At 39.5% G+C, this 12,505-nt stretch overlaps 1 protein-coding gene across 3 annotated transcripts in view; it reads left to right on the top strand.

Moving 5' to 3' along the window:
- Nucleotides 1-12,505, top strand: part of LOC139465494 (MAGUK p55 subfamily member 7-like) — a 102,029-nt gene that overhangs the window by 39,181 nt on the left and 50,343 nt on the right. For all 3 annotated transcript variants that reach the window (XM_071247214.1, XM_071247215.1, XM_071247216.1), the window contains exon 2: nucleotides 9,775-9,893. In XM_071247214.1, the coding sequence (XP_071103315.1) occupies nucleotides 9,851-9,893 (43 nt within the window). In that variant the 5' untranslated portion in view covers nucleotides 9,775-9,850. The remainder of the gene's footprint in view (nucleotides 1-9,774; nucleotides 9,894-12,505) is intronic.

A 12,505-nucleotide genomic window follows, 5' to 3' on the forward strand; every position in this document is an offset into this window, starting at 1 on the left:
GATGGTACTTGTTGTTACCCTCTCTGGTGTTCGGCATTAAGGGCTCAAACAAGGACTGGTCGGCTCAGAGTCAGTATACTGTGTTTGAGTGGGGTATTCATGTTAAATTGTGGCGTGGTATCTCACTGGGTTAGCACTATAAAATCGGTCTGGGCTAGTACAAGCAGCCACACACACAGACCCACATACTTGCATGCAAGTCGCTATATAAGTGAAATAATTTTGGATGCGATTAAAACCCCCATTTCACCTCACTTTTAATTGCACCTTTAAACATGCCATTTCCCTGATTTCTCTCCTAGCCCCGGGAGGCCTGAGGTAATGAACACTTGCTTGAAATGAGGTTGGGTTCGAAACATTTAACCAGTGAGAACATTTCGCCAAAGATCTGGGTTCGATTCCTGACATGGGTACACTGTGTGAAGCCCATTTCTGTTGTCCCCCGCCATGATATTGCTGGAATATTGTTGAAAACAGCGTAAAACAAAGGTCACTGACTCACTCACTGACACAGACAGGATTGTACATTGACTGTGCTTTTGACAGAGACCTCTTCATGAGGATTATGGCAAGTTTTTTGTCACTCAAGTTTGTTATCATCAATCTCATTAAAATCAGATCTTAGTTCTCACTATCGCTAAACAAAGATCTGAGGACATCCCATTACGGGTCACGTCAAAATGACCTTTCATCCAACCAATCAAAGCGTTGCTTACCAGATCATGAAAGTGACAGTCAGAATGTGTTTTCTCATCATGTATAATCAAGCACCAACTGTTTGAAATCACCCACCCTCTTTAGAGCGCCTTATGCTAAAATTAATCCAGCAGGCAGGGGTAAGAAGTGTGAAAACAATTCAGCAGGCTAAAGGTTAAGAGATAGGACCTCAGAGAGCCATTGCTGATGAATACTTGGTCCAAAGTCAACGCTGTCAAACAATTCTGAAGAAAAAGGTCACATTTCTTTGTGTATGACCATGTATACATGAGTGAGTATGGTTTGATGCCACTTATAGCTATATTCCAACAATATCACGGCGGGGGCGTCAGAAATGGGCTTCACATATTGTACCCAGGTGGGAAACTGAACCAGCATGATGTGTGAACGCTTTATCCACTAGGCTACCTCACCGCCCCTGGCCATGTAGAAGGAAGACCCAGGCTGTTACTGGCCATGGTACAGCTGAAATATTGCCGATGTGACGTTAAGTTTACTCACTCGCTCACTGTGATCAGGGTTCAGTTTGAAGAGTATTTACAGACAAAATGCCATGCTATGGTCCATGTCACACAAACTTGGACCTTGTGTCTTCACCAGGGTCACAGTGCATGTCATCTCTACTGTGCTTACCATTTGGGTAATAATGATGATGATGATCATGATGATAATAATAATATATACGCTTGTATAGCACCAACATTCACACAGTAAAGTGTGCTCTGCTCGCATGTGGGAAGAGTCAGAGTCAATGTTTTTTGCTGTATTTTAAAGAGCAGTTTGGGGATGTAACCTGTAGTATCACAGTTGTGTATGGGGACTGTCTTTGCCTCCCTTATATTGCCCTGACCAGATGCTATGTGGGTGTGGACTGTGGGAGAAGACTCCAGCTTGTGTGAAGAGTTCCTCTGGTCAGGCCCATGTCTGTGATTGTGTGTTGTTGAAATGTTTCAGCACTGAAGTTGTTATCAAACCTCTTAAACATGCAAGGAAGTAATTTAATAATAACACATGATTTTTGTAATCTGTTGTGATTTACGTGCAATGCCTGGCAGTCATTAAGTGTAATGTTATTGATTTGAGAAACATGCTCTGAAATACAATTTTGGGGTCAGAAATTAAGTTTTATTTTCACATGTCAACAGGAAGGATCTGCTGAAGAATTTCTGCATTTCGATTGGTTAAATTGGTTGTCCACATGAGCATGTCTCTCGTCCTTCCAGAATTTTGTTTGACTTACATGATGTTGGACCCTGAACTTCAATGCATCACTTTAAAATGACTTGCTGCTTTTGAATTCAGATTGCTTAAAATAATAGCAAAACTTCAACATACAGTAAATTATCGTTATAACAAACTCAAAGTGACCTCTAATTTTAGTTTGTTATAAGTGCAGTTCGTTATATGCAGCAAATGGCTGGGACCAAATGATGAGTTTGGTATATCTGTCAGTTCGTTATAAGCGGGTTCATTATAAACGTAGTTTACTGTCTTAAATTATAGGATTTCCAAAAAAATAATGCTTATTGACAACATTAAAGTAAGAGAAGAATATCAGATGATAAGATTGTCATTACAACTCCTGGAAAAAAACAACATTTTGGGCAATAGAGGCCATATATGGTCACACACATAGCTGGATGTGAGTTGTTATTGTTACTAAACATAAACTCTTTGTTATGACTATATTTTACTCATTGAATACATCCTCTAAGTATGTTACAAACCACACACAACACTAAAACCATGTCGGGAATCAAACCCTGGTCTTTAGCTGGGATGAGTGAACGCTTTAATCACTAGGCTACCCCACCGCCCCTGAATATTAACAGGTACTAAATCAAGTAACCAGACACTTATATTTTTGACATGAGGCCTCAAGCTTTGATCCCTTGATTTACAGACTTTTGCTCAAACAAAGGATTGTGGTTTAATAATTGTGGAAATAAAAGTACACTTTAAGAAAAAAAATTAAATGCTCAAGTCATCTCATGAAAAACATTTGTAGTATACATGATAAAGAGACCATTGGTTACTTCCCTTCCAACAATGACCTTCGCTGAAGGTTTTCATGATTAATATCAGTTAACAAACTCAGTCGGGGGAACAATGGAACATTTGTTAACAAATCTTAATTTCTTTGAGCACTGTGAAGTTTCAGGTCACCAGATCCATTGACAAAGTGATTCACAAAGTAATTGCCAAAGGAAGATGTAAAATTGGATGTTTTGAAGGAATTAGCATGTTGGCCAAGGGTAAAATTAACCTCTGAGGCTCAATAAGCAGATTTATTGATAGCTCTTCAAGTACACGTTCAAAGAAAACTACAACTGTATTTAGAATGTCTGTTTATATGACCTCTACTCTACTTAATTATTGTTGTAGAATCTATTGTAATTACTCAAAGTTAACAAAGTTAAAGCAAGATATTACAAATGGTCAGAGAACTTAGAGAATCAATGTATTCTGTTGTTTGGTTGGTTGTAGATAGATTCAAGACAGTAGAGCTGGCTTTGCATATACACATTCCTGGTAATGTCATGGGATGTAGGTGAGCTACTGTAGATGTGGTCACTTAGTCCTGAACACTGAGCAGTCAGCAGTCAGCCACTGACCTATAATAGTTGCCCGTGGACTAGTTCTTAGTGGAAGTGGTGCTCTTGTGACTTGATGCAAGTGATGTCCTACTGACTTGATGCAAATGATGTTCGACTGACTTGATGCAAATGATGTTCTGCTGACTTGATGCAAATGATGTTCTACTGACTTCATGCAAATGATGTTCTACTGACTTGATGCAAATGATGTTCTGCTGACTTGATGCAAATGATGTTCTGCTGACTTGACAAGTGATGTTCTGATAACTTGGTGCAAATGATGTTCTGATAACTTAACAATTGATGTTCTACTGACTTGATGGAAATGATGTTCTACTGACTTGATGCAAATGATGTTCAACTGACTTGATGCAAATGATGTCCTACTGACTTGATGCAAATGATGTTCTACTGACTTGATGCAAATGATGTCCGGCTGACTTGATGCAAATGATGTTCTGCTGACTTGATGCAAATGATGTTCTGCTGACTTGATGCAAATGATGTCCTACTGACTTGATGCAAATGATGTTCTGCTGACTTGACAAGTGATGTTCTGATAACTTGGTGCAAATGATGTTCTGATAACTTAACAAGTGATGTTCTAATAACTTGACAATTGATGTTCTGCTGACTGGACAAGTGATGTTCTGATAACTTGGTGCAAGTGATGTTCCACTGACTTGACAAGTGATGTTCTGATAACTTGGTGCAAGTGACTCTACTACAGAACCAGCAGTCATATGATACCTCTACATCAGATTGACTGTCCAACAAACCATGGTTGTATTGCAGACACCAGGACGCTGACAGGCGAAGCTCACACAATTAGTTAGGGAGTCTAAGTGAACATTGCGTGTAGACATTTCATTCTGACTGTGAAATCTGAGTGAATATTGTGTATTTCAGCCATGAAATGGATCTGTTGATGCTGATAAATTGCGACTCTGGACTTAATTATTTTCTACTAAGCATTGTGAACACCTTTATCTGGAAGTGAAATCTGGTTATAGCGAACATACCGTAATAAGCGCCCAGGGCACTCTCAAAATTAGAAATAGGGGGTCTTATTAGAATATTATTTTGGTGAAAAAAAAACAGAGTCGAAAGATAAATTTCGTGGTTTATACTGACAGCCTGAAATGTTTATATACGAGAGATACATATTTTTGGAATTTAATTGCCCGTAATTAAGGGTGCCTATAACAATGGAGTTCGTTTTATACATGAATAAATAAGTGTTGTGTACATTGATCTATCGGAAGGGATGCTAATTGGGATTGTTCACTGGCCAATATATTAGCAAATATCACGGTGGGCGCTTATTACGTCGAATATGGAGTTCATCATGTATTGCACATAATTCGTTTTTTGTTCATTTTCATTTTGTGTTCTACTACTCAACAAGTTGCTCCTGAACAGGATTGCACTAGGTTGTCATGGAGATACAACAGTCAAGCTCTGGGATCTCTGCCCTTGCATGAACACTTGTTTTGGAGTATTGTGTCATCTGCATCTTAGCTTGGATTAAACACATCAAACCAACATGGCTGAATGTTCACTGGCCTTGACTTGGTTCATTTAGATTAGCACTTCCGTTATTTAATGCGTGGCTGCTTGGCTTGCTGCACATGTTGACTGTGATCAGCATCACTGGTTTGTCCCTTCTGGATGCTACAAGTTGAACGTGGGGATTCTTTGGGGAGTTGTAATTTGGCCATCAATGATGTAAGTGACATTCTTATTGCATGTGTGTTTCTGTGTTCTGAAATATGTGCATTATTCTATGCCTTATGAAGAATTCTGTCTGCAATTACCTTGCCATCAATTGTGGTGTTGGATCCATCGGGCTCTCGGAACAGAGGCCCTGAGGCTTCAACTCAATGTGCTGAGTCAGCATTAACTAATTCTGTTGGTGTATGGTTGGAATTGTTGGGAGAAAATAACATTTCTAAGAAGGCCTTTGTCGATGAAATTTGTACATTATGTAAGTATTGATGGAGAGGTGTTAAATCTGCCACATAAGGCTAGGGTAGTTCTCTGTGGAGTTGCATTCCTTAGTCATCTTAGAAACCTAGGATAATTGGTTTCAATCTCAGTTTTGTCCTGATGTTGTTTCTGGGTTTGTCAGGACCGACCTATGATGTGGATTTCACCAAGTGGTCATCTACGACCAGCAACGTTGTCTCCCATGTTAAGCTCACTCAGTGATGTAAGTGAAACACTTGTAGGCTGGACCAAAGTCGCTGGCTCACTGTTTTTTGCTGATGAGATAAATAGAGATTCTTGACCAAACTAAGGAATGACAGGAAGATGTCCATGATATCAATCACTGGTTTGTTTGGTCCAGACTTGACCATGTTCTCAACCACTAATTATACCCCCAATAAAAGGGGTGCAGTCAAAAGAAAAATATTGTTTTTATTACTTTTCCATTTTTTTATGAATTTTTCAAACCCTAACGTCTGTCTGAAAAACTTTGTCTGTGAGATTTCTCTTAAACTATTCTGTGGATTCATCTCAAACTTAGTACATATAATCTGTGTCATATGAAGGGGTGCAGTCAAAAGAAAAAACATGTTTTTATTAATTTTCCATTTTTTATGAACTTTTCAAACCCTAACGTCCGTCCGAAAACTTTGTCCGCGCGATTTCTCTTAAATCCTTCTGTGGATTCATCTCAAATTTAGTACATATAATCTGTGTCATATGGAGGGGTGCAGTCAAAAGAAATAACATGTTTTTATTAATTTTCCATTTTTTATGAATTTTTCAAACCCTAACCCTATCCTAGCTATTTAATTTGTAACTACTGACACACTAGGCGGGTCGGGGGTATTATTGAGCCACACTCACTTTTGCACTTGTTTATATATGATTTAGGATAGTTCTTGATCTGAAAATGAAGATAGAATCACTACCAGAATGCCATTGCTACGTTATCAAGGAAGGTATGAGAAGATAGTTCTTGATCCCTTGCTGTGTCACCAGTGATGACGTTGCTGACATTCCAGTGCCTTCCAGATAGGATGCAGTTAATGGCTTTCATGGGTCACATATTAGCCATTATCCTCTGATTGGATTCTGTCAACATTGTGAGCTCCTTGACGCCAAGAACCCTTGGTTCCAATGTCCAGTCACTGACTGGTTCAGACTGCTCCTGGGTACAATGTTCTGTTCTTTGAGTGGGTCAAACATTTCACAGATTAATGTGACAGAATTCCAGTGTGGCTGAGCCAAGTTTAAACCAAATAAGATACGATTGTTTTGTACGTTATTTTGTTTGAATGTGTCCATTTCAAATAATGTAACAATCTTGGCCAAAATGTTCAATCAACTATCTTTGGTTATTGGTTTTCTGGAGCTTGCTTCTCTTTGATTCTTGTAAATGGTTAAAAAGTAAATCTTTTTGTGATCAAGTAGAGGCGAAACCAGTACAAGGGATTGTTATAAAAATCTAAGTTTGTCACAACATGTTGATTTTCAAATTGACATTAAGATTTAATTCCTAAAAAAACTGAGACTTGATGAGTGTTGGACGGGCAAGAACCTAGGTCTGTAATGAAAGATAAATAAATAAATAAATTGTCTGTCGTGAAAGGTAAAATATGCATTCCCAATCATCAGCAGACACATTCTGGCTCTGCGTAGCTTGTGGGAAAGACCTCACGTGAAGGGAGAATCTATGGTTATTTAAAAACAATTGTTGCTTAAAAGCCAAAGCATTGTTTTTCATATTTTAGTCGGGACACAGCAATTAAATAGAGTGAGTGAGTATGGTTTTATGCCGCTTTTAGCAATATTCCAGCAATATCACGGCGGGGGACACCAGAAATGGGCTTCACACATTGTACCCATGTCGGGAATCGAACCCGGGTCTTCGGCGTGACGAGCCAACGCTTTAACCACTAGGCTACCCGACCGCCCAATTAAATAGAGAATCAAGTCTGAAATAAAAGCATACAAATACAATAACATACAGTCACCAATATGTGCATTGATGACACCAGGGGTCACAGTATGCCATAGACTAGTTACCATGGTGATGCCAGGGGTCACAGTATGCCATAGACTAGTTACCATGGTGATGCCAGGGGTCACAGTATGGCATAGACTAGTTACCATGGTGATGCCAGGGGGTCACAGACCATTCTTTACAGTTGCTGTTGTAGCGGCTATAAAATGTCTGAGTCCCGTGATGGGATTCAAACCACAGACCTTCTGATCCGAGGTCTGATGCCTTGTCTACATGACCAAATAGGTTAACCCCATCAGCAAGCTGACAAGGTAAGGTTGTCATCTGTGAGATGACTCCAGGCCATTGCTACACTATGATGGCATCAGACGGTCACAGCCAGACTTTAGGTTCGTGCTCGTGGTACATGTCAAGGGACGGTGGGGTAGCCTCATGGTTAAGGCATTTGCTTGTCACGCCAAAGGCCAGGGTTTGATTCCCCACATGGGTCCAATATGTGAAGCCTATTTCAGGTGTCCCCTAGCCGTGATGTTGCTGGAATAGTGCTAAACGCGGCGCAAAACCATACCCACTCACAGCTATGGACTATCTTGTGTATCTCTGCTGTGATGGGGAATTGAGATGCATTGCTACATTTCAATATTCAGTCATATGAACTGAAGGAGAAATATTTCTACTCAGAACTGAAGTTTTATCCCAGAAAGTAATTCATGCAGCTACTCAAGTTGTAATGAGATCTGTTACTGAAAAATTGAGGAATGTCAAAAGAACGTTAACAAACTTTGTCACCAAAGTTGGCAAAATGTTGATATTTTCAAAAAAATATTTTCATCAATCATGAAGAATTGCACTGTGACGAGGAAAAGCATTCTTGCTTTGATTGAAAAGATGACGCTTGTGATAATTACTTGGCTTGTGTCGCACCACGGAACACGAGATTATTCTCTTCATTAATAATAAATGTGTTCATCTTTGTCTACGGAAGCCTGGACACTTCAAGACAAGCCATATGAAACATGTGAAGTCAACCACAAGTTTCTTTAGAAGAGAGCTAATTTCAATTAAAATGGTTCTGTTTCATGTAATTTGACTGATTTTCATTTTGTTGAAGTTGTGCTTAAAGTGGTTCCATGGCTAACCTAATTATTTTACAGAATTTTTTTTCATGTTTGAATTCGAAGTTGCCTAATCTATCTTGGTAGATTTGTTTAGGATGTCGGTGTAGTGTGCCCAAGGTGTGGGACATTACCTTCTTATTTAGATTCCAACTAAATGTACTTTTGTAAATTTGAAATTTTGCTGTGTTGAACATTCAAGACTTTTTCCTTGGTATCTGTCCCTGTGATTAGATGCTTTCATGAGCAATAATGTCTTGTAGCTTGGCGTGGTCGCCTGTGAAAAACGTTTTGGAATGTAAGGAAATCGCTTACTATTTTCTTCAAGCCAAAATTGAATTATTTATGTGACCCGTGACAAGTATCTGATTCCTGGTTAGTAGACTTGATTCTGTGGGCATGAATCCTGGTAATAAAGACAGAAATCTCCTGAACAAGGCTTCATCCAAGATTTGGTTCAATTATTCATGGTAATACCCATTTTGGTTTCAATTAAAACTTGCCAAGGATTACAACCCGGGTCTCCTCTGATCAGTCAGCCTGTCGGCCGACATGTCCCTAAACTAATGGAATTTTCACTGTCACGGTCCAGTGGCGACTAAGATATTGATGACAGTAATCAATGTGATTTTCTGAAAAAGCTGACAACGAAACACTAAATAATTTTCCATCGTGTGCGTAATGCACAGAAAGCTGTATTCCCGAGTGATTTTAAGAATGGAGAAATAGCATCATTAGTGTCGAACTCCTGTAATTTGCCAGAGGAAATTGCCTCGATTTTTATCCAGGCTTGGTTAAGACCCTGTCTCCATGGACAGCTAAGAGTTTTTGTCGTTGCGATTACCATGGCAGTGGTATTACTCTGTGACAGCTGGTATTTGGACACTTTTTATCCATTTGCTTAAAAGCCAGTGATATCATTGCTGTGTGCTCCATATTGATACTGTTTATTGTGATGGACCTCTGGCTGACGGGTTACATCGTTATGGTGCAAGTCAACCGGAAATGTATTTATTTAAGCAAATGTACTGGAAAATGCTCACGGAGGTGTAAGCTCGTGTAAGCTGCTAATAGTGATGTTTGTCCGAGTGTACAGACTGCTCAAGTCCCAGCGAGCATGACCTGAATCACTCAGGTTTCTGCCACGTCGTCGCCACGACAGCTGATGTTAATGTGTTTTAGATAAATATTGATTCGACAGATACATGTTTTGGGAGTTTCATGACATTTGTTTGTCAATATGCATCATGAACTTCTCCACCTACGGTTATTGGAGATTTAAATGTTTTTGTATGTGTCAGATTTTGTCACGTCAGGTTTGCCGGATACCTTGTTATCTCTGTGACTCAAATGTATTATCTCCTTACAGGACCAAGCTGATGGCAGGTAGTCTCCCCTTGAATTTGGTGTTAATTTCAACTTGTCTCCACTAGAGGGCTACAAGAATGCCGATCACCTTGCCACTCACCAAAGTGGCAGTCGATCCAGGTAAGTTAGTACTTGTATACTAAACTTTCTTGAGTGTCTTCAAGAGTACAGATCGGACAATATTTGACAAATGTGCATTGATATGTCCTCTAGTCTTAAGCTTTGACAATTGATCCTTCGGAAAAATTTGTTCACAGTGTGTTTGTTGTTAAAGATGTTTGCAGAATGTGAAGTTTTATGTGTTCAAAGCCAAGTCTGTTGAAATGACATCTTTGTGCAAGTACTCGGCTGTTGTGTCGTTTGTCAGGTAGGAGTTGGTATTGTTATGTCTGAATCTGTGTGTTCATTCATGCAGAACAGCGCAGTGGCCTGATACTGCCACAAACAGATGTCACACATGCATATTGATTCCATGTTTTGGTGTGAATTTGCAGTGTACAGGGAAACATTCCCTTCCTGCAGTTGCTGGAATCCAGCATAAATATGCAGGCTTGGCTAAAAAAATGATGGTTCCACGATTTTATTCTTTGCAACCTGTCAAAATACATTTTTCATGCCCTCCTAAAAGACTCAAAGTCACAAATATTATTTATATTTTGCATGGCTCTGAATCAGGTTGTTTGTCTGGTTTCACGAATGGGTGTCCTTCAATAAACCCCACAATAAACTGATGGAAAGCTCATTCAAGTTCTGGTAACATTAACCACTCACTCACTCACTCACTACACAATGTCCCCCACAATAAACTGATGGGAAGCTTATTCAAGTTCTGGTAACACTCACTCACTCACTCACTCACTCAACCACTCTCACTCAACCACTCACTCAACCACTCACTCACTCAACCACTCAACCACTCACTCAACCACTCAACCACTCACTCAACCACTCACTCAACCACTCAACCACTCACTCACCCTGTGTTGTGTGACAGCTATTAGTGACAATTAAGCGTGGATTTATTGATTCGGATAATTTGAAGTACATTGAGCCATATGTCAGTCCTTAGACAGCTAGTGTCAGTTAGTAGTGACAGTAATAGTCGTCAATGTGTGTCTTGATGTGGAGGTAGAATAGTGCAGATGAGCCATTTCTTTAGACATTATCATTCACAGAGCCATTGTTAGGCCCCCCTTGTTTTACAGCCATGTTGCCAAGTGCCTGCAGATACCAGAATCTTTATCAAGCATTATGCGCAGCAAAGAGTTGACACTTTTAGTATCACTAGAATTACTTCATCACTAACCCTATGGTTGTGTATCACATTTCTTATGATTCTGGAAAGGTTACGTAGCTTTTATTATCTCCGCCATGAAGTGATGTGGGGAATATAGGAACAGTGCATCCAGCTGTCTGCCTGTCCGTTCATCTGCTTCTCAAAGGAGACACATTTTCCCAAAACTAAGCAAGTTAGAGAAATAAAATTTTACACACCAATGTTACTCATCATGATCTTAAATGGGTTTGAAAATTGGTGTCTTAAATTCTTTTCTTACAGAGTTGTGGCCCTTGCTCCGTGCTTTTCAGCATAGTGCATACTGTGTGAAATGGGGACAAGTTTTCTAAGAAACTACTAAAATTACATGAATAAAAGATTGCATGCTTATCTAAGAGATGCTTGTCAAGACAGGGATAAAAAATTGGTGCTGTATGTCATATTTTGACAGAGTTATGGCCCTTGCTCAGTGCTTGGCAACTTAGTGCATAGTGTCTGCAATGGGGACACGTTTTCTCAGAAACTAATGAAGTTTTATGAATGAAAGTTTGCATGCTTATCTAAGAGATGCTTATCAAGAAGGAGTCGAATTTGTGCTGTAAATTATATTTTTCCAGAGTTCCTTCCCTTCCTACATGTTTCGATTTTGAGCAAACACAGTTTGGGCCCTGTATCCATGTTATTTTACAAAGTGCATTATGTCTGCAATGAGGACAAGGTTTCTCAGAAACTACTGAAGATGGCTTACCTAAGAGATACTTATCAAGGCTAAATTATTTTTTCCAGAGAAGAGACCTTCTGTGTATAGTAATTTCACATTTAATTAAATAAAGCTTCCCTAGTGCCTATCTTTATAGGAATCTTTTTCTTTAGTTTATATTCTCTACTATATGAACAAACAAAATTCTAATGTGCCCCACGGTGTGGGATAGTAATAACGCTGTTTTCTTGCTTAGGATAAATCAGTTAACCATGAAGTGTTAAAAGGGCTAAGAACAGCATCGCTATCTATTGTGAAAATTCCGGTGGTTGAACTATGCAGTCAGATTCTCAACCAAGTTAATTCATTGAGTGCAAGCTATTTGGATGCCTATCTGAGTGTCATCATCCAGCAACATCAGCAACATCAGCAACATGGTCTGGATCAGCTGGGACTTATGACTTACAGGGCATTAACCCCTAATAGCCTGCAGAACAACTCCGTGAACAACACTTAGGCAGCAGAATGTACCACCAAATCTCATCACGTTTGTTTCCCAGAAGATTAAGCTGAAGCCTATGTGGCATAAGTAAGGATTTGAAATAGTTTCCACTTGTGGAGGACAGATTTAGTATGGCGTGGCTGCCAAGTGAGTTCGGATATGTCTGGCTGTGACACTTGTGTGATTAAATGTGTGCTTCGTGTGACTGGTGTCTATCCTCTAAATAACCGATTGCTAGATGCTCACAGATTGCA

The sequence above is a fragment of the Haliotis cracherodii genome, unplaced genomic scaffold (genome assembly GCF_022045235.1).
Source record: "Haliotis cracherodii isolate W230 unplaced genomic scaffold, xgHalCrac1.p SCAF_18, whole genome shotgun sequence".
NCBI lineage: Eukaryota > Metazoa > Mollusca > Gastropoda > Lepetellida > Haliotidae > Haliotis > Haliotis cracherodii.